The 24,060-nt window shown below is 40.6% G+C and overlaps 1 protein-coding gene across 4 annotated transcripts in view; it reads right to left on the reverse strand.

Moving 5' to 3' along the window:
• Bnc2 (basonuclin zinc finger protein 2) overlaps nucleotides 1-24,060 on the reverse strand; it is a 405,775-nt gene that overhangs the window by 238,329 nt on the left and 143,386 nt on the right. For 3 of the 4 annotated variants that reach the window (XM_015994929.3, XM_076564461.1, XM_076564462.1), the window contains one exon: nucleotides 1,984-2,067. The exons of the other annotated variant lie outside the window; for it this stretch is intronic. In XM_015994929.3, coding sequence (XP_015850415.2) covers nucleotides 1,984-2,067 — 84 coding nt within the window. The remainder of the gene's footprint in view (nucleotides 1-1,983; nucleotides 2,068-24,060) is intronic. 4 annotated transcript variants of the gene reach the window in all.

Genomic DNA, 24,060 nt, shown 5'->3' on the forward strand with positions numbered 1-24,060 from the left:
GTGTATGGCTCTTTCCCTCACAGAAGAAAGGGGAACAAACTAAATGCCATGATAAGGATGAAAAAAAAAAATGAAGAGCAAGAATCATTCCGAAGCCAGGTGGTGGTGGCACATGCCTTTAATCCCAGTACCCGGGAGGCAGAGGAAGGCGGATCTCTGTGAGTTCGAGGCCAGCCTGGTCTACAAAGCGAGTTCCAAGAAAGGCGCAAAGCTACACAGAGAAATCCTGTCTCGAAAAAAAAAAAAAAAAAAAAAAAAAGAATCATTCCGGAACAGTTAGTTGGTAAAGAACGGACTTAGTTTATTGTAAGTGACATAATATGGCCAAAAGGCATTACTAAAAGGTATGGAAGCCATACCCAGGAGAGGAAAGGAAAAGAGAAGGAAATGGTTTACGTGTGTCCTGGCTAATTCACCAATTCAACCTAGTTGGCAATCTTTCAAGAAATTTAATTTCCCCTTCAGTCTACTAAAATAGTGTTAAAGAAGAAAGTAACTAGTAATGTGACCACTTTCCTTACTTTGTGAAATACTGGTTTTCTTTGCAGAGCCCATAATGATTTGTCAACCATACTGTTTATCTACAAACAGAATTTTACTAAACATGTATATATACTCCCCCCCTTCATTATGCCAAGAAAATATGCTAAATAAATATTTTACATTTTACTGTAGACTAGCATTACAAACCCATTTTCTTCACACTATAACTCAAGGTTCAAAACACATTATCCTCACAATCATCCTCACAAGCCACTAATGGTGATTGCTGGAAGAACATCCCCATGTCAGGCCAAAAGTCAAGGATCAAGCTACTCCCCACAAGAAGTCTTCTGTTACTCTGCATCTGCATGTCACATAGCTGTTCGTTTTCCAGAACTAGGAAATACATGATCGTAACTCGAATGTGACACACCTGCTTTTCTATTGTACCACATCCATACACCACCTAGACAGTACCAGCTTGGGATACAACAAAGCTCAGGTGGTCTTCTCTAGGCCAAGAGCAGGTGTGCAAGAAATGGTACACCCCCCTTTAGTACCACAAAAATTGAAGCCTCCTATCTCAGCCTCATTCCCACTATGAGGAACTCAATTATAAAAATTGTTCTCTTTTATTATGTGTTGCATCCAAATCAGTAAAAAATACTTTAATATTGTACTCAATACACTTATTCAGTAAAGTCTGAAAAATCTAGAAAATGATGCCAAATTGAGACTCTCACAAAAAGTGAAATGGTTTTATTCATGCCATCCATGTTGAAACTTCAGCCTGTACATTGTAATGGCAAACATATCCCTCAAAAATCCAAAAGCACACAGAAGCAGAGATGTTCTTCATCATCTTTATATTTTTATTTTGCAATATGCCAAGCCAGGTCTAATGCCTCAAGACCACACAAAGTGAACTCAAACCCAAGCCAACATTTTCAGGAGAACTGTACTTTTCACATCTCCCAATGTACTAAGACAGACGATGCTTATTGTTAAGTGTTGCTTTTCTTATTAAGTACCCAGGTTGAATCACTTGACAAAAATCTTGTAGCAACCTGTGTCAGTCTACACAGTCAGCCTTCAGGGATCAAGGATTTTTTTCTACCCCAGAGTATACTTCCTGGATGGATGGATGGATGGATGGATGGATGGATGGATGGATGGATGGATAGATACATACATGCATGCATGCATGCATACCTACCTATATATATTCATACATACATAGATGGATGGATGGATGGATGGATGGATGGATGGATGGATGGATGGGTGGGTGGGTGCGTGGGTAGACGGACAGACGGATAATAAATTTCTTCCAATCCGTGCTTTACAAGGACCTTTTGCTACATATCTGCCACATCAATTCCTCTTTGCATCTGTCTCAAGGGTTGTCACCTCGTGAAAGCACTGGTAACACTGGGATGGCCTCCAGGGATCACTGTTTCTGTAACACCACCCCCAGCTAATAAACAGTAAGACTCCAACCTGGACTTCCAGCCTCTGGTCTGGCTCCTCCAGGTTTGGGCAAAAGTCTGCACCCAGCACTCTGCCAGCACATGCCAGTGGAACCTGAGGGAATATGGCCGAGTTAGATGCTGGGTATGGGGGCTGCAACACAGTCACACTCTACCCAGACAGAAGCAGGGACATCACAACCGCAGGTCTGAAAAAGGCCTTGACTACCTGATACACACTTGACATTTGCTATGACAAATATATTGAAAATATTCAAAATGTAGTTTATAAACTAGGAAAAGGTAATTATAAAAAGGAAAGATCTACATAAATTTTGCCCCCATGGCCGTGACCCCATATTTACATCATACAGCACAAATAGTCATAAATACCTATAGACAGGAAGAAGGGAAGTTAGAAAGGAGAAATGAGGGAAGGAAACAGACCGAAACATAGACTCTTTCCTGGACATTGATAATACCTTCTTTTCACCTAGCCTTCAAGTTTCCAGAGAAAGATCGAGTGAATTGCATTCTACATTGTCTAAAGATCCTTTCTACTCTTAAAACAGGTTTAATTTCCCCTCTTCAGGAATATGTTAGCACAGGTAGATTTTGACTTATATTTATATTATATTATATATATTATTAACTTATATTTCTATTTTACTTGCATGCTACCCTGTTGGTTTGCTTCTTGTTTGTTGGGAAAGGGATGTTTTGTTCCTATCTGGTAGGACGCTGACCCTAGTGCTGGACACACTGTAGGCAAGCGCTCTTCTGTCACACAAACCCCCGGTCCTCAAAACACACTGTCTTTAAGTACAAGAAACATGGCATAAAATTCGTTCCCAAACTAACAACAATAAAACGTTATTTAATAGATAATTCCTGGCATCTAGAGTTCTATCCTCAAAATTGTGTCTTCCATTACAGTCAGTATGATCCCTAAATATTGCCAACTCCAACTTATTTCATCTCTCATTTTAAGAGATGATGAGAAATGGATTCAGAATCCATCTAAACTTATTTCCTACTTTTAACATTTTTCTCTGGGGCCTGGAGATCTAGCTCAAAGATAGAGAGGTTGAGTGACGTAAGCAAAGCTCTGGATTCCACCCCCAGAACAGCAAACACAAAATTTTCTCTTGGTATTTGCCAATACATACTATCTGTGCTAATCGCATAGCTACCAATATCTACCTCAATACACCAACTATGGGACATATCACCAGTGTCTTTGCATGAGCCTTTCAAAATTCCAGTTAAGATCATCTGTGTTATCAATGTCCTCATTAAGGGGTCAGTCCTCAGCCAGGTAAGTGACTAAAATTATTCCCTTCTTTCTCTCAACTTACAAATCAGTTTGATGCTCAAGCTCCAAACAGTTTTTAGTAAGTCCCACCTGCTCTAAGGACTGTCCCTCATAACATAACCCAGTCAATTTTTCAAACATTTTTAGAACCAAGGCTCTCCTATCTGCTTCAATCTCTGATTTATCTTCCATATAGCTGAGGCTCGGATAGTAAAATGCCTAATGTCATCTGCTGTCACAGTAAGTCTAGTCTGTTTATGAGAAGGGTCTCACATATAACCCAGGCTGGCCTCTACCTGGCTGTCTGGCTGAAGGTTACCTTAAATCCCAAGTCTGCCTGCTTCTACCATCCAAGTGCTGGGGTTCAGGCATGTGCCACCATGTCCCAAGTCTTTGTTTTATTTTTATTTATATAGTATGTCTGTGTACCATATGCATGCCTGGTACCAATGGAGGCCAAGAAAGGGTGTTGCATGTTTGATCCCCTGGAACTGGAGTTAGAGACAATTGTGAATAATAATATGTGCGAGAGAAACCCAGGTCCTCTGAAAAAGCAGCCAGTACTCTTAACCACAGAGCCATCTCTCCAGCCCATAATAATCCCCTCTTTACACAAGCATTTTACCAACCCCATCTGTGAGTCAGTGTGTAGGCACCTTGTATAAAAATTAAGCCACTTTTTATCTTCAACAATTTTATATGAGTATTTCCATTTTATAAGTAAAAAAAAATGAAGGCTTAGAGTAGATAATTACCTCTATGTTACCTGCTATTAAGTTGCAAAATCAAACTTTAGAAATGAAAAGGAAAAGAAATATTGAGGACAAGATACTAAGTAAGAAAAATTCCATTTAGTGTCATCAATTCTAGAGATATTTGTTGATTTTACATATTATAAAGACAACACAGGAAATCATACACTATTTGTGTTTTATTCTAAAACAATATAAGCATTTTTCAAAAGAATTCATACTCTAAATTGTGGGGAGGGGGGGCGGAAAACTGAGCCTAGAGAAGCAGAGGCATTAGGAATTTGTGTTCTGTCACAAATGGAAATGATGCTGATTGTACCCTGCAGTTGACATATGGAGGGGCACTAATGAGTTCTGCATCAGTAATTCTCTCAAGGGGACAATAAAAGGAAAAGGAAAAAAATCAATCTTGGAATATTCAATATCAAAATGAATTCTCTCCCATCCCGCAAAAGATTCCTATAAAACTCTAACAAATGTGACTACTGAGCTGACTGAAATGGTTTCCATAAGCCAGAATGTATATATTGCAAATTGTGTGTAAACAATACCTTATTTCACATACACAAAGCAAATTGCTACTTATCTTAATATTATTTGACCATGTCACAAATACTAAGCTTCTAGTTTCTTTTTATCCTCACACTCACAGAATGCACTTTATAAACACTCTCAAGAGGAAAGGAGAAAGTTAAACAACTATAATTACATTCAATTACAACTTCAGACACTTAGAAATACAGTTCTGAGAGGAAACAAAGTCTTTTAAGCTGGGAAGGAAAACTGTAGCAAGCTACCAGGATGTTTCAACAGTCCTAGACACAAAGAAGAACTAGTAGTGGGCAGTATTCCTGAACTTGGAGTCCTAGCCTTTCTAGCAGGAAAAAGGAAAACAGAAGGACTCATGAAAGTAGACTCCCACATTCTAGAGACAAGACAACCGAGGTTCAAATCCAACTGCTCAGTTCAAGAGGGCTGTCCTCTCACAATGCCCAGTGCCCTACCACAACTGGCACCGCCGGTGCCATCGTTAGCAGATGGAGAAATTCTTACGGAAAATAAGCAGCATCTGGGGCGACGACGGCTAATCGGCTGTAATTTGGTATGGATTCCTCCATCTTCTGACTTAAAAACCTCCAAAGGTAGCCAGCTCTCTAAAAACAACCAGAAAGTGACTTCCATAGAGGGCTGACATAATTGTCCACCTATCTTTCCTCCACCGTGAATTGAGACCCTGAAATATTATCTAAATATTAAAGTGACTTTGAGATTCTTCTTTATCCATGTTCCTCTGTCTTAGTAACCAGTGTCTGTTTCAATACCATACTCTAAGATGAAACTATAATGATTTTTCACAAGATACTCACAAGGATTAAGACCTCATGGACAGTTATTTTCTTTAATTTTTCTTCTTAGTACCTTTGCTTTTAGAGTAATTAAAATGATTTTTCTGTTGATGAAAAAATAATGAACCGATTAGCTAGTATTTCTAAACTTGATTCTACAGGTTTCTTTGTGGGATTCTGTTTTGAACATAAAGACTTCATCTTGCTGGCTAGGTAACAGCACGTGAGAGGCCTTGTGAAAGAGCCTATGAGATCCCCAGGGGAAGCTGAGGCAGGGTACCTGGCTGCTCTCCTGTCCATCCCTCAGAGGAATCATGGTGCATGAGAGAGCGATTTACAGCTTACTTTGTGTATAATCAGCAGAAACAAAAGATGACAAGGAGCACAAAGCCCTCTCCCCCACCCCCAGGAGAATTCAGAAAGGCAGGGCCACTGGGCATTCACTTCAGTGTCAAAGGGCTTTCAGAAAACACATTTTCTGTGGGACAGGGAGGAAATGTACCAGACTTCCTCAACTCCCCACCCCCACACCACTGCTGCCATGTTTCTGTCTCTCTCTTTCTCTCTCCCCTCTCTCTCACACACACACACATACACACTACATTTTTATTAGTCTACTTAGGGCACATAAAACTGTTAGGTATCAGACTTGAAAAAAGAAAACAGAAACAGCTCGAATTGCAAAGGGATGCGGTTCAAAGTATCTGGGGGTGAGTGGATGGGAGTGGACGAAGTGGAGAAGGATGAGGACCAAAACGAGACACAGGAATGACACCTTGAGGGGAAATATGTGACTGAGAAAGGGGTATATAGCGCCAGGGATGTCTCCACTTGAAATTTAGTTTTCCTTTTAAATATAAAACATTCATGTAAGCTTTTGCCTGACAGGCATCATGAAAGTCACATCCCAAATAAGCAAAGTAAATTCGATGTCAGCTCAAGTCTTCACAGTTAAGCTGGCTCTAAGCCCAGATCAGTTCTGAATCACTCTAAGTGTTTCGGTGATTTCTAGTCCAGCAATGATAAAAGGGATGAGAAAAACAACCGGAAGAACCTGGAAAAGAATGGATATACAAAGGTGGATATAAAACATAGAATGAAGGAAAGAGAGAAAAGGAGGTACATTCCTTTAAGAGGACTCGGGGGCATGTTGAGTGCAAGAACTGCTACATTCCAAGGCAGAGGAAAGCATTAATGGTACTTCAGGATGCCAAACAGCAAGAGGAAAACCACCCATATAACGCACGTTCAGGAAAGCCATTAAGTGAAACAGCTCATACAATCGCTAGCCAGGCTCTCTTGTGAGACAGACAACGAAATAAGATTCCCCAACACCGTGAAGATGACAGTGTTTGCAAAATACACTGCCGCCAGACACATGAATACAAAACCAGAAACAGTAAGGCAAGCTACAGAGGCTAGGTGTGCGCCTGACTTATGTCTTAACTTCTCCACTGACAAGTTAACTCAAGACAACAACGTGGGGCCGAAAGTGCTGGGTCACAAATCTCTAAGCTAAGACTGCCAAGGGCTAAGCACACAGAACCTAAAACAGAAAAATGAATGTTCTGCAACCTGATGAGAAAGCAATGCATATACCCACTCTCATAGAAACATACCCACTCTCATAGAAATATACCCACTCTCATAGAAATATACCCACTCTCATAGAAATAATATACCCACTCTCATAGAAATATACCCACTCTCATAGAAATATACCCACTCTCATAGAAATATACCCACTCTCATAGAAATAATATACCCACTCTCATAGAAATATGCCCACTCTCATAGAAATATACCCACTCTCATAGAAATATACCCACTCTCATAGAAATAATATACCCACTCTCATAGAAATATACCCACTCTCATAGAAATAATATACCCACTCTCATAGAAATAATATACCCACTCTCATAGAAATATACCTACTCTCATAGAAACATACCCACTCTCATAGAAATATACCCACTCTCATAGAAATATACCCACTCTCATAGAAACATACCCACTCTCATAGAAATATACCCACTCTCATAGAAATATACCCACTCTCATAGAAATATACCCACTCTCATAGAAATATACCCACTCTTATAGAAGCCTTAGATGAGACAGGGATGTTCCAAGAAGAATTAGATAAAGATGGGGACAAAGGTTCTAGAGGAAGAATATAGGATGGAACACGTGACACTCTGGAGTCATGTGATTCTACTACTACTCATTAGGTTGACAGGAGTTGATAAAAATGGCAGATGACTTGGAGGTGGAGACGGTGTGCCCCGGGAGTGGGAAGTACTTAAGAGACCATTCTCCCAGATAAGCCTTCAGGAGGAGGGCTCCAAGCTCTGTGGCAGGAGCAACCTGTGCAGGTTCAATTACTGGAGGTTTTCACAGCCACAAACAAGAGCCCTTGTCTTTATGCTGTAAAATATGGGCTAAAAGGTGAAAGTCTCCCTTCCCTGGTGACACCCTGAGGAATCTAATGGACCATGAATAATGCTAAAATTACACAGAATCTTTCTTCTAGAGTACAAAGGGCTTTATACCTAATATTTATTAGTTCCCACATCAGACAAATAGAGAAAACTTCCATTACATTATTTTCCCTTTAAAGAAAATGAGGCCTATCACTATAGTTGTCTCCCATGTTTGATAAAATGGATAGGTGGAATTAAGACAAGCTCTTTTTAGAAACATTCATCTTCCACTAGAAAAATCTTACCATGTGATAAAGTTCAATTTATGCTTTCCAATTCTCAGTTTATTTGAGTTTTAGTGCTAAAGAAAGTAAGGATGAAGTCATTTTAACCTGTGCTATCAGCAGAGTTTTTAAAAATTATTATTTTTTTTAAAGGTACAGAATTGAAATGGTTTCCATTGGTTCCACTCACACTTGTCATTCAGTATTTTAGAAACTAACATCAGAGTGTTTGCTTAATGGTATATACACATTGCCAAGTCTGAGAGCCGTTATTTAATGAAAACTTAAGTATGTTTATAGATGCCCAATATTTTTGTCTTCAATGCTCAATTCCAACCATCCTATAGAGAGGTTTTATTAAGAAAGCTCTTAGCTGGGCGCTGGGGGGTGCACACATATAAACCCAGCACTCAGGAGGCAGAGGCTAGTGGATCTCTGAGTTAGTTAAGAGGCCAGCCTGGTCTGCAGAACAAGTTCCAAGACAGCCAGGGCTACACAGAGAAACATTTTCCCTTAAAACAAAACAACAAAAAAACAAGGAAGAAAAAAAGAGAGCTCTTAACAGACGCTGGCCTCATTGAATCTAAGCTGTGGTTTCTTGTCACTTACCATCTCAGAGCCTTGTTTCTGAACCTGTCTAAGAGGAATCACACATCCTATGTATGGCTGGTAAGGTTGGTAAGATGGCATCCGTGAAACACTTTTCTACGTACTCCGTGGACGTGCTTCCAATGATACCCACAAACGTGGCACCCCACACATCTCTCCCAGGAGGGCTCTGAAGTTTGAGATACTAAGGGAAGAAGTTTAAGGACAGAAGAAAATTCAAATGGCAATAAGGAAGCTGAAAATCTCCTTCAGTTAGCCTCACTTAGAGACCAATGCTACCAATCTTTAGGAGGCTTCTTGCTTGTGCTCTGCTGTGTTAAAAGGAAAGAAAAACTTGTCTCACTCAAAAAGGGCTGACCTACTGAAGTTCCTCATGGGAAGTGTTGATTACCAGCATATCTGACCCTCTGTCTCTTCTGTACAAGCCAACCCTTCTACAAATAAAAGATCGGGCCATTTTCTGAGTGTTCTATAACACTAATGATTTGAGTTTTGAATTTAAAAAGCAGAGTTCCTAGGAAGCACGCATGAATGAAGTCTAAAGTAACCTAACCCTCTGGGGAACATGGTCTTGACTGACAGGACCTATGGCCCACATTGGTGGTCCAGAATGTACCTGCCCCACTGAGTATCCAAGTATAGGAAATAAAGTCTCTCTGGATGATAACTTTACTTAAAAAGATAGACGACTATTGGGGAAAGGAAAAGGGGATCCACTTGAGTATAGATCCCAACCTCCAACACCACATGCTCTGTAGACAGTGGGGATACCAGAAGTACAGAAGTATGGGATAAAAAGCCCCCATGGTCAAGGAAAGACATGGCCAACTCACACACACTGCAAACATTAGCAAGACACTGATGTGGGGGGCAGACACTAACATGTGGGTAAAAATTTTGCATTAAGACAATCTAGGCCAATGTCTGGGGAAACCCCTGACATTGTAATCTCAGTACTTGGGAGTCTGAGGCAGGAAGACTATCATCTGGAGACTCACTTTTCTATAAACAAACAAACAAACAAACGCCAGGTCTTCTTGAACTCAGCCACTCTACTCAGTTTCTTTACCCGACCTTCCATAATAATCAAGAATCAGGATGACCCTGACCTGGAGACACAAGCCTATAATTCCAGCATTTGAGAGACTGAGCTGGATTCAAGTTCAAAGCAGACCTGGGATACAAAGTAAAACTCTGTCTCAGAGAAAGGATGAATTTCTCTCTAGAGGAAAGAAGTAGCCTTCAGGAAATAACCAGAAGCCACTGAGTTTCTTTTCAGAGGCTGACATTCAGAAAGGTGTCCAACTCAAAAGAAAATGTATCTATTTAAGTTACCCTTACTTATAGAGACATAAAAACAGAACAAATTAATTAGGTTTTTTGTTTCTCCCTAAATTTAACGATAATGGAAAGGAAAAAGTTGTTGAAATGCATATGCAAAGAATGAACAGAGAGCTGAAATGAAATGTGAAAGAATATGTTGTTTCAAAGTTAATAGAACAAATGCCATCCCAAAGAGCACAGCATTACAAGTTACCATGGAACCATCTACATTAAATCAGTGACTGTTTAGCCGTTGATGGTTCAAGGGATAAAATACAGTGTGTACAGTCGCTCGATTCTGCACACGAGTGACCAGCTAGAGACACAAAACACCTCTGAAGAAGCTTGATGTCCCCATTTGAAATGAGTAAAAAATGACAATGACGACCGAGCCAAAAGGGGGTGGCCACAAACCCTATCACTAACCAGAGGAGCCCCCAGATATCTGAGGAAGAGAGCCAGAGACTAAAGCATGCTGCCCAAGATCAATCAACTGTGCCCAAAGACCAACGAGGCAAGCTGATTTTCTCTGACTACAAAGCCTGAACTCTGGCAAAGTTAAGAAGAGAAAGGAAGCAAATGGTACCTCCAGTCCTGCTGTTCCACACGGTAAAAACGCTGTCAACCCAAACACAAACTACACTGTACACACAGCACTAGCCTCCCTCCCAGCCCGCCAACGACCTCAGCCTCAAAAGAGAAAACAGACCCAAACTGAGTTCTATTAAATATGCTCTGTGCCCACCACAACTACACGAATCTCAACTGCTATGAAATGCAGGGGAAAGGAAACGCTGTACAATCCTGCCGTTCAGATAGAATGCAAAGGCAAACTCTTCCACCAAGGACATCTTTGTTACCAAGGATCTCAAGTAGTGGGGAATAAAATAAAGAGGAACTGTGTATATTTTCCAGTGGGGATCTTCTTGTGTGCTCTTTCTAAGGAATGTGCTTTATTCCTGAAATCTAGCAACTTTGAAAGCTTAAAAGAAAAGATAGAGAACAGAAGACTTTACATCTAAGTATGTGTGTGTGTGTGTGTGTGTGTGTGTGTGTGTGTGTGTGTGTGTGTGTGTTACCTCACATACTGCTAAAGACACCTAATGAGAAGTAATGCTAGAAAACACCGTTTTCTCTCTGTACACTTTTGATGGTGTCATCTGTCACCTCTAGATAAATAGGACACCAAATCCCTCCCCTTTCTGTTTCTTGTGAATGTTAATCCTGAACTGTCTTGCTCCCACTAAATTTTCCAGCTATTCAGTTAGGATCTCTCTAAACAAGCAAACTACAGATGTCTACTGTGCCTGGTTTTTTTCACTAGAGTGCATCCCTGGCTTTACTATATTTTTCAATGTTATCATCAAAATCTCACTAACAAAGACTCAGAGCCATAGATCATAATTAAAAGTCTTCTCCATATTTCCCAAACCCACTGAATCTGAAAGTCTGTCCGTTCTTGCTTCTCAGTCTCCTCAGCTGTCCCTTACATGCCTTGCAGATCATCGATTCTAAGAAGTATGCACGAGGTTCTCTGCACAAATCTCAAGTGACAACCCCAACTCTGTCATTCCACACTCACCAACCAGTGCCACATCCCACCCCACCAATGGTCACATATATCCTCCTGGATGATGCTGAAGTTCCCCACAACTTACCCATTAAAGTTCTTTCTGGACTCCGTAGATTCCAACTTTAACCTGTCTCTTCAGTTTTGCTTTCTCTGCCATCCAGATAAAAGCTTAGCCTAGAGTCTGACTAGCCTAGCTGATGTGCCTTGCATCCTGGCTGGGCTTTCCTTACTGGACACACTACTCTGGCTGGTCTTTGTGGAATGATCTCCCCTGCATTCTCCTTCTGAAATCTCTGTATTTCCCAAGGGCACCTAGTCCACAAGACCCCCTGGTGCAGAGGAGAAAAGGCTCTCCTCCTCCCCAGCGCTCTGAGATACCTGTGCTAACCACTGAACATCCTTGACTTTTAAACCAGGTTTTCTCTTATTAACAGCAATAACTAACATTCAGCTTTGCATGCCTCTGCAGCACCTGCCAAGCTGCTACATTAACATCCGCCAGCCCACCTACATTAGATAAATAATGAATACATCTCTTAAAAGTCACCAGCGACCTCACCAGTGGCACCAGTGAAAAGACAAGGATTTTAACTCTTTCATTATTCTACCTGATCCTCCATAGGTACCTTCAGGGCAGTTCTAAACCAACAATTGCTGTTTTATAGAAACTCAGGATTCAGAGAAGTTATTAATGATGTGCAGAGTGCCTAGTTCAGTAACTAATTCTGTGGTACATTTCTGCTGAGACAAGTCTCCTCTGATATGGACTTGATTTTTTTCTAAATAGACTTTCCATTTAACTCTGCTCCCAGATGTATCTAGAACCCAATTCCATAAAGCAACCTTCCAGAGGTAGGAAAATAGACATGTCTCCCTTACAGTATAACTTGAAGAGATCTTTTCGCACCCCCTCAAATTGCCAGCATATGATGAAATCTTAACAGTATAAAAACATGAAGGCACATTAACAGCTTCCGAATTTAAAATTTCCAAAGGCTCAGGAATAGGTTCAAAACATCCTTGAATAAGCTGCTAAAAATAAGTATCAATTGTGATTCATCTAGAAAGAAAGTGGTATGCCCATTCAACCAGTCTGAAATAGAAGAGATTCTAAGATACGACGATATAAAAGTAGCTTACAGCCTACTAGGGACAAAGTTCCAGCCCTAATCATCCCTAATTTGCTTCAAAACACAGGAAAGTAAACTACAACTTGTGAGCCAAATACAGCCCTGCTGCCTTCTTTTATAAATCAAGTATTAATGAAACACAGCCTTGCCTACCTTTTAAATATATAAATATATATGAATTTATGTGTATATATATATATACATATATAACAATTTGAGTAACTCTTATAGAAATTATGCATGAATCCGGTTCTTCATAGAAAAAGCCTGCCAGGACATTGTTTTGTTTTTTTGTTGAAACAGGATCTTATGGTGCCCAGGCTGGGCTTAGTCCTGCTAAAAAGTCAAGAGTGATCTTGAACTTCTAATTCTCCTGGTGGTAGTGCTGGTTATCAAACACAAGACCCACATGCTAGGCACTCACTCTACTGAGTTACATCCCCAACTGTTTTAATATGTGCAAAAATTAGGCCTTCTTCCTAATCAATATCATTTTTATGAGTTCATCATTATGAAGTAAGTATACAAATCCAAGCAAGGATATTCATACTGAAGTACGATTCCTTATTGTTAAAAAAGTCCAGAATTCATTAAATTAATTGTGATACAATAGTATAATAGGACTAGATTTAAATTATGACCTATCCCCTGTCTCCCTCTATTTTCCCCTCCCTCTCTTCCTCCTTTTCCAGCTTCCTTTCTCTCTCTCTCTTAGGAGAGAATGGTAGAAACTAAACCTAGGCCATTTGAATGCTTAGCACATGCACTGAGCTGTTTTTCCTGCCCTGCTGGTGGCTACATATACCTATGGCTATAAAAATATACATCTATGGCACTTCATGACCGTTTAAAGTAGCTCTAATGTTCCACATGTTTGTATGTATATATGAATGAAGAAAGAAAATTGAAAAGTTGTTCATATAAAGGTTCCTTACTGGTGGCACTAAAATTTTTTTCTGTGGCTTTCTTAATGATAACTGTATATAATATATCTGCATCCTTCCTGTAAAAGTCACACCAAAAACTGAGACTTAAATAATCAAAGAGGTATCAATGGTTTAGACCCTTTGTTTTTTTTAGAAATTAAGAAGGTAGCCAGGTAGTGGTGGTGTACACCTTTAATCCCAGCACTCAGGAGGCAGACCCAAGAGGATCTCTGCGTCAGAGGCCAGCCTAGTCTACAAAGCAAGTTTCAGAACAGCCAGGGCTACACAGAGAAACCCTGTCCTGAAAAACAACAACAAAATAAACTCACAAAACCCAGAAACTAAGAAGGTAGCTTTTGGGGGAGAGGGTGTTTTTTTCTTTGGGTCAAGAGGTTTTTGTTTTGTTGTTGCTGTTTTGATTTCTTCTTTTTCTTTGTTTTAAAGACTGTAAGTAGCTAAGGCCAACCAAAGCCTGAACATTTATGAACTTGTATCTCTACTACATGAGGCAACCTAAACAACGGCTAAAGTCCTACCTTCATGAAGCACCATGGGAGAGACGGAGGAGAAGAGGTTAACAGAATTGCTTCTTGATAGAGGTATATTAATTCCATCAGTTGCTTGCTTCTGAGTTACTATAAAAAGGTTCATAAAGTACCCAAAAGCCACGTAAGATTTTTAGAATTATGCTGCTCAGTGACTGATTCCCAGTGAAGTCCACTTCTACACAAATGGCACACTGAGTGTTTAACTGATAATGGTAAAGCCGAGTATATATTATATATAATCTCATGCAGGTAATAAGACCCTGGCACCATAGTTGATGAACACATGCTGACTGAATACAGTGTACGGACTGGAACCTGTAACAACACCTGACAAAAGAAGACAAGAACAGCAAGCAGCAGCACAGCTCTCCCATCATCCTGTGCCAGACTTTACAGGCCTCCTTTCTAAGTCTCAGACCATGAGGGTTAGTCAACGCTCAGAGAGGTTCTGTAACTTTCCCAGTCAACCCAAGAGATCACTACAAATGCAGATACAGTCAGCTGGTAGGTATGGGTTCTCCCTGTACTCACAGAAGAGAAATCATATTTCTTTTTTTTTTTTTGGTTTTTCGAGACAGGGTTTCTCTGTGTAGCTTTGTGCCTTTCCTGGGACTCACTTGGTAGTCCAGGCTGGCCTCGAACTCACAGAGATCCACCTGGCTCTGCCTCCCGAGTGCTGGGATTAAAGGCGTGCGCCACCACCGCCCAGCGAGAAATCATATTTCTAATAAAGTACTATATAAAATCCCAATGTAAATTTACCAGGTGAGAAAACTTGAAAACCATGTCTTATAAAGAGATCACAAAATTATGCCAATTACTTTCACAGACAATTTATTCAATATATTACTTTTTATGTTATTTTACCAGTTAATATAGATTCATTTTCTGTTCTTACCTTTATTCATATATGTGCATAGAGGAGTGGAGAGTTTTAATCTTTTCAAACTGAAGAAGAATCTGTATATATTCAGACACAATTAAGCAAAGAATATGACCTAGTTTTTCAGCCTTTTTCTATACTAAAATTATTTTATTTAGATCGATTATTACACAAAGTCTGTATACCTTGAAATTAAACATGCGAAAAGTTGTACATGAAAAAACAGCTATTTTTTACAATGGTATTTACAATATTTCTTAGGTATGTTCTCTTAAAGATTAGCTTCTTCTATAAATTCTACATAGCGATACTTCTCACCTAAAATGAAATCTTCAATTCCCAGAAAAAGAACATTCTGTCAGGTCTCATGACCTGAGGTACAGGGGCATGAAGGTGCTGTTTTCTTGTAACCAAGTACTCCATGCACCAAGGCAGAGGTCTAAAAGGCGGGATTCTATAGCTCTCTTTGCATATACAACAATTCCGGTTTTTATCAGTTCCTTCTTTCAGACCCTTGAAAACTTTGCTTGAAAGGGTCAGGGTGAGAGAGGCTAGGTAACAAGGGGGGGGGGCGGTCTATGGGGATACATGGATCTCCCTGGGAAGGGGAAACGGAACAGATTGGCTGGTGGACTGGGGGTAGATAGGGATGGGAACAGGAGGGATCAGGTGAGGGAGGCAGGGAGAGAGTACCAGCAGAGACAACTGGAATTGGGTGATGTGAAAACCTAGTGCAGTGGAAACTTCCTGGAATGGACCTATGAGGGTGACCCCATCGAGGACTCCTAGTAATGGAAGATACGGAACCTGAAACAGCCAGCCATCTTTTGTAACCAGGCAAGGCTTCCAGTGGTGGGAATGAGGCATCAACCCAGCCACAAAATGTTGGATCTACAACCTGTCCTGCCTGCAAGATGTGCTGCAGCAATGGTGGCTAGGAACTTGTGGGAATGGCCAGCCAACGACTGGTCTAACTTGATGCCCACACGACACCATGAGAGGGAGGAAGAAGTCAATACCCAACACCGCCCAGATGGTCAGGAACCAGAAACTGGATGCCCAGAGACCTAGGGTAGAACCAAACACGACTGGAAAAAAAAAAAAGTCAATTGAAATGATTCCTAATGATTCCGCTGTACTCATAGATCAGTTCTTAGCTCAAACGTCATCAGAGAGGATTCCTCTGCCAGCTCACACACAGACCCTCAGTCAAACATTAGGCAGGGAACCCCTCAGAAGAAAGGGAGGGAGGACTGTGGGAGGCAGGGGGCTCACGGACACCAGGAGAACATAGTCCACAGAGGTAACCAAGCAGGGCTCATAGGGGCTCAACCGCAACCACAGAGCCTGCATGGGTCTGCACTTGGTCTTCTGCATATATGTTAGAGTTGTTTAGCTTGGCATTTTTGTGGAACTCCTAACAGTGGGAGTTGGGGTGTCTCTGACTCTTTTGCCTGCTGTTGGACCCTTTTCCTCCCATTGGGTTGCCTTGTCCAGTCCAGCCTGGATGTAAGGGTTTCTGTCTATCTTATGGCATCTTGTTACGCCATGTTTGGTTGTTATCCCTGGAAGGCCTGCTCTTTTCTGAAGGGAAATGGAGGAGCAGTGGATCTGGGGGGGAGGAGAGCGGGGCTGGGAGGAGTGGAAGGAGGGAAAACAGCAGTTGTGATGTATTGTATGAGAGAATAAAGAAAAAGAAATGTTAAAAAAAAGTAAAAAGAAAGGATCAGGGTGATTTCTACAACTGACTTGTTCCTGTTTTTTAAAATATCTAGCACCGATAAATAATGCTTAACTCAAGCAAGTGATTAAGACTGAAGATACAAAGATAAATAGACCCAAAAAGGAAGTAAAGAAGAAAGAAAGCAAAGACTCTGAGGCCAGTCTTGCTGGGTATAGATTTTAGACTTTATTTATTTTTTTTGTCTATAAAATGATAACAAAAATATCTTCCCTCAGTACTTTTTAAAGTCTATATGGTAAGATAATGCAAGTAGCATGTCGTGATCCAAAGGGTGAAAATACAAGATAGCAATCCTTGCCCTGAAGTGCTCACTAACAGGCCACAGTAGACACTATACCAAGTATTTATTTTAGGTATCAAGATGAGGTGTTCAAACTTTGCATAGCTAAAGAAACCAGTTTTTAGGAAAATTACTAACACCAGTCAGAGAATATCGATGACACAGTAATATAAATCAATTTTTAAAGCTGACACAAAAACCAGGGATAAAATCAGTTAAAAGAAGCACAAATTTTGCTTACCAATCACAGCATGGCTGCAAGGCTGTACATAAAATAAAATATTACCCACAAACACATGCATGTTGCTTGCTGCTATTTTAATTTCACATAAATATTAACAGTATTAGCCTTTATATGATCTCAATCCCATGATTACAAAGAATTTTCATAAAGCAAAGGAGAGGCTGGAGTCTTGTTAAAAATCATTTTAAGCTCTACTATCAAGCGGTTAGGAGTACACGGCAAGAAGCTTAATTCAAATCAGACAGTTAAGACCAATGACACAAAGATAAACAAGGCCCAACTGAGCATCACAGAAAGAGTGAGCCTAAGGTCTACGTGGCAAAGCAGTTAGTTACACAACGATAAAAACTTGGACCAATATAAAAGGTAGGGGGGAGAGAAAAGGCTGCTTCCGGGTGGTCTGTTATCTCCCTTCCCACAGGTGAATGAAGAAATGTAAATGTTTTCCTAAAACTTATCCCCTTCCTCCATTGTTTCTGAACAGCCAAGCTTCCCTAGGGACCAGACAGCTCCCCAGGACTGCAGATCATGAAGGACCCACGACAGACTGCAACCGCCTTTAACCTTCCTCAAGGCCAGAATCCTTTCCCCATTACAGAACCAAAGACAACTCAGTGGTAGAGGACTTGTCTGACATGCCAATGACCCTGATTCAATCTCAAGCACTGAATGAATGAATGAATGAATTTACTTTAAGAAAATGTGGAGTGGGAATCTGCAATCCCAGGACTCAGAAGGCAGAGGATTTTGTGTTGGGACCTGTCTGGGCAGTAGGGTAAGACCCTGTTTCAAACTCATAGGCACAGACAGGCTGGAAGCAAAGGAAGGTCAGTGTTGAAGTGACTTAGAGGAGGTCACAAGGCTCAAGAATGACATGACAGCAGGAGCATCTGAACAATCAATTATCCTAGGAGGTTCTCAACAGGAAATGCTAATGACTGACAAAAAAGACAGAATATGCTCAAAGGACAAATGTTTTTTTGTTTTTTTTTTTAAATGAAATTTAACTTGGGAAAAAAACATCCTGCATTGGCTGCAATGTTCTTATTAGAGAGAATTAATATTGGAGTAATTTCACTTTTCTTGGAAAATGAAAGCCAACTTTTAATAAATCAAGTTGAAAAGTATTGAACAGAAAGAACTACAACATCTTTTTCATAATTTTTAAAAATTGTTCCCATGATCAGAATAATCAACTATATTTGCAGATAATCTAAATATACATGATAGGTTATTTGGCACTTTGATTTTTACTACCTAGGAAAAAAACAACTTTGTAACTGATCATATGAAATAAAATAAAACAGAAAGAAAAAGCAAATATCAGTATAATATAACATTCTTGTTGAAGAGCCCAAGAACCCAACACTTTTTAAAAAATTACGTTTTAAAATTCCCAACTAGAGATAAGAATCACCCAAACCCCACTATCACCTGAGGAAGCACACAAGAGTAGCAGGAAATAATTTTGTGGACATTGCCAAGAATGTAGGAAAAACATTTATGAATATGTCTTAAATTTGACACATCCAGTCCACATATAAATCTTGATTTTGTTGTAAAGTTGATTGCTTGGTGGTTTAAGACTTCCCATAAACAATGTCAATATATCTGTTTAAAAAGAACCAACCATCATACAAACACCACTAATCAGATTAAACTAGGGAGGTCTATCTTGACAAAATCATTTTATAGAAATGCACAAATCATACACTTAAAATTCTACATAAATAGAGCACACTGGCTTACTCATGATTCCTTCTTCTATATAATATCATGTTAAATTTCTGTTATGTGCCTTTTTCAAGGAGAAGGTCACCAGAGGAAAATCCTCTTAGTTACCAACTATCTAGTAGGTAGTAAAGTGCACAGATGTGCACATACACAGTTCCCTACAGATACCTTTAAATGCATTTCTAAGGATGGGAACACAACAGCTCACAGGAGCAGGGAGACAAAGTGTTAACATTTGAAAACCTAGAGACACAGGCAGTTCAAAACCCAAACTCACATTATTATGCTCTCTTTTCAAGATAATATAGACTTGTGTGCACAATGAATCAACTAGAAACATGCAGGCTTTACAAAGGCACAGCGCAAGAGAAGCTGTCCATCGGCACACATTTTAATCTGTCATAAACTAACCTGAATCAGATCATGAAGCAGCCAAGTGTTAGCTGCAATACACACAATTACAAAGGCAGTCAAATCATATGGGTCTTTAGTAACTAAAACAATAAATGAGGCTGAGATATCCCTTGAGAGGGGCACAAGAGGTCAGTGTGCAAAATTTGAGGCCATTGTGAGGCCTGAAGTACCCTAAACCCAAGGCTCTACTCCTGTTCACAGCATTGCTCCTTCCTGAGACTCCAGCCCTGAAAACTTCCATGTTTAAACTGCCCCATGTCCAGAATTCCTTGTTTGAAATCACAATGGCAACCTCTGGCCTCTGGCCGCAACTGAATTAGAATGGCTGAGGATAGCCCTTCTAAATGGGGGGGGGGGGGTGGAGGAAGGGGCTTGGGGGGGGGAGAGAGAGAGAGAGAGAGAGAATATGCACGAGCAGGAGAACATACTTAAATTTGTTTTGTTTCAAACTCAGACCTTTTGCATTCCAAAACTGTATCCCTCTGACTAATATAAATAACCGTTGTTATAGAGAAACGGTTAAGGGGAGGGGGAAGAGCCAGGGGAAAGGAATGAGGGAGTAGGAATGGTAACATACAGTACCATGAGCTGCAGAAGCCTCCCAGTCAGTGGTGCAAGGTTAACAGATCAGTCCCGCTGGCCTTCAGGCAGACAGCAAAAGAGCCTGAGGAAAGGGGGACAGGGACGGCGGCCAGGAGGGGCCCTGGCTTGGGCAGTTTACACAAGAAGGCAGCTCAGCTCCTTTCTGGCTCATTCCGCCTCTCTATCTCCCAGCCTCTGTGTGTGTGTATGTGTGTGTCTTGTCATATTTTCTTCAGCTGTTAATTGTCCGCACTGCGAGACTTTAAACAGCCACAGTTTAAGAAAAAGTGAAACCCTCCTAAGTGACCATCACAGCAAATCAGCTTCATGCTGATGGGTAAAATTTTCCAAGGGAAGTGTTCTTCTGATAGTTCCTGAGTCTCCAAGCCACCCCCACCCCCACCCCACTTCTGCCACACACACTCCCCTGGAGGGCTAAATGCACTGTGGCAATAAAACATTCATGCGACTTGGAATTTTAACACAATGCCATTTCCCTAGTTTAACCTGAAAGGAATGCACTAGTCACAACAGACTACATCATCCTGCCATTAAACCCTGCCAAGGAACCGCTTTTTGGCCACGCTGCGCCAGCTTTGACGGGAAAGGAGTACACAGACCCACACACCAAGCACAGAGGGGCCACCTCTGCTTCCTCAGCCTTATCCAGAAACACCCTGCCCTTGAACATGACCCCTGACCTCTTGCATTGTGACTGGCTTGGGAGGCATGTGTCACCCTGGAACGTCGGTACAGCCACACACTGAGCAGGCCATTTGTGGCTCCCTTGCAACAAGTCCTTGGGCAGACGCCAGCATCCTCTCTTATTACTGCTACCATTCAAGGTCCTATGGCTTCACAGAAGGATGCTTTCTCCTGGGTTAGATAATGCTGAGAGCTGCCATGGGGCTTTCGTTCCTTTGTTTGTTTTGTACTTTTTAAAAAATAAACTTCACTTTGCATTCATAATTGGGTTATGATTACTGACGTGACCATTTGCTTTGGGGACTACTTATCAAAGGTGCCAGTTCTTTCACATTTAAGTGACATTTGATTTAGACTTACAAAATACAAAACAGAAATAATTCTGATGTCTCTTGATAATTTTAGAGAAAAATTCAAAGGTGAAGAATTCTAAGACAGGCAGTTAACCGTTTCATGTAGCTAAAGTATTAGCACAACATAAGCCAGAAACTATACCAGATTTAAAACTGAATTTCTAGATTTGTTACTAGTGCAGAGAGTACTTCCAAGCAATGTAAACAAAAAGCTAAGACACAAGACAAGACATGCCTGCACCTAATGAGAAATTTAAGTCCTACGCAGTGGGCTGGTGGTGTGGCACAGTGGCAGAGAGCTCCTCCAACATTGCCAGTGCTCACCCAGCATTAGCAAGGCCCTGGGTTCAAACATCAGCAGGGGTAAGATGTGTAAATCAGTAAAAATAAAATCATAATCAAAGTTTACAAACGTATCTAAGTGCTCATTTCAGTACTGAGGATAAAATTCAGGGCCTCACACATCCTAGGTAAGCACTTCAACAGTGAGCCACATGCCCACATTTTTAAACTTGTTCTAGCAACAATTTTTAAAATCAATATAGGTTAACAAATCACAGCAATGATACCAGAGACTATAAACTTGCACATGCAAAACATCATTTTCCCCTAACATTCTTTTTGTTAGCCTTCCCTTAATTCTCCCCACTGAAGTATGGCTTTCAGAACAGGTCTCTTGCGATCTTTGGAGTAACCCTCCCTTTGATCACGCATATGGTTTCCTTGAGTAACATTTTCACCTTCAAACTTGTTCTGTTAATTTGTCGTCTTCCTCCTTTCTCTTGTAGTCAGGGCAAGTCTGAAGGGTAGAAGTCCTCCTCTTTCTGACCCAGCACTGCAGCCAGCTGAGCAGAGATCTGCCCTGCAGAAGGCAGGTGCCCCACTGGTTGTCTCCTGCAGTGAAGCCATGCCCCTTTGCAGACACAAATGCAGAGCATTTTACTCCTTCAAGAGAATACCCTACCATACGAAATGATGATCTCAAAGCAAGTTAACAGGCACATAGGAGACCCAGCAAACAGTCCTCTTTAGTGTAATTTTTGTCTCCTTAGTAGCTGGAATTAGCCTTAAGCCCTAGTTAAAAGACCCTTTTCTTCTCCTTTCCTTTACACAGACATTATCAAGCTTCAAAAAGTCATTGTAATCCCTTCACCTTAGCTAGGCCACACCAAGTCCACAGAGGAGGACAAAAATGAACTTCTTTTAAAAAGAAGAACTCATATTTGGATGGAAGGAAATCAATCCATCACAGAAGCGAATGTTATCAAAACTTATGTAAAGAATTCCCATTTAAAATAGAAATACTGAGTCAAACTACCAGTTCAGACTTTATAAAATACAGCAATAAAGACATTTTCTTCAAGGCATTAGCAATAAATTCACATTCTGCTTGTTTTGTCCTCAATTTGAAGCCTACAAAAACTAAAGACAGAGTCATATGAAGCCATGAGGGTAAAACTACAAAAGACACTGTCTAAGTCCCAGCAGGCATACTTTTTGGCTTACATCAAATTCATCAACACAGTGATCTCAAAGTGTCTTGAGACCAGTATCTAAAATGTTTCCATTTATCTATTACACGGATTTGTATGTGCCCACCAATCCCAGGAGCAAAGGTCAGAGGACAGCTTCTAAGAGCCAGTTCTTTCACACTGCCCTGTGTCCCCTGGGGATTCAACTCCAGTCACTAGGCTTGGTGGCAAGTCTTTACCTGCTGGGCCATCTTACTGGCCCAGGGACCAATATCTAAAGAGACAAACCCAAGTCTGTGAATCTGTCCGTGAGACACTTGTCACCCTCTCCATCATCAGCCACTCATAACTTCTGAAACACTCTGGAATTTGGGATACATCAGTCAACAAAGGGGTAAGCAATCTTATTTCCAATCAAACTTCTGACCAATTTTATCATCTGTTTACTATGTTATATATCAGAAAATCAGAGATTGCTACAAATATCAAAATGCAACTTATTTTGCATGAATATGTACTGATGACAAATCCAAGTGTGATCAAAATAACATGGAACCTGAAGAAAAGAAGTCACACCACAATTTCACTCAGCAAGCAGGAAGGACAGCCCAGTGGGTACAATTTTTGCCACACAAACAGCAGTACCTGAGTTTGGTTTCCCAGCAGGCACATAAAAAGCTGTACAGTTTGCCTATAAACCTAGCACTGGGAAGGCAAAGAAAAGAAAATCCCTGTAGCTTGCTGCCCAGCCAATCAAGCAGAATACATAAGCTATGAGTTCAACGAGAGAGAAGAGACTGAGGCTGACATCAGACATAGACCTCTGGCTTCTGTGCACACAGGCACATGTGTCTGCACACACAGGTGCTGCTGTACACACACACACACACACACACACACACACACACACACACGAATGTACAAAGTTTAAAAATATCAGGAATCTTTGCTGAATTATTTAGTGAGGACATAAGAAATGATTAAAAAAACTTGGTAACCACTGGCAATTCCGATTTTCCTGGAAATAGAAAACTTTACCACATCAAACAACATTTAAAGACTTGAGTTCAAAGCTTCTATGATAACTTTTGAATTCTAGTAACCAAAATAGATGAGATTTTTCTCACCAGCTTCTACTACAAAGAGCACATAGTATTTTATAAACAAACCCATAATTTCTTTTCTTCAAGACTTCATTTCAAGCCAATAGACTGGATAAATCACACACAGACACACACACACACAGACACACACACACACACACACACACACACACACACACACGCACGCACACATGCTCGTTTGTGCTGTTACAGGCTCTACTACTGAATGTAAGAAAGATCAGAGGTAGCAAAGGAAAGGGGAGGTGTGGACAAAAGAGAAGAAGAAACTGTAAAGAGGTTTGCTGCTGGACACAAGTCAGAAAGAAAGGCAGACAGGAAACCACAGCAAAGGAGAGAGCAAG

Source organism: Peromyscus maniculatus, chromosome 2 (assembly GCF_049852395.1).
Source record: "Peromyscus maniculatus bairdii isolate BWxNUB_F1_BW_parent chromosome 2, HU_Pman_BW_mat_3.1, whole genome shotgun sequence".
In the NCBI taxonomy this organism is placed as follows: domain Eukaryota; kingdom Metazoa; phylum Chordata; class Mammalia; order Rodentia; family Cricetidae; genus Peromyscus; species Peromyscus maniculatus.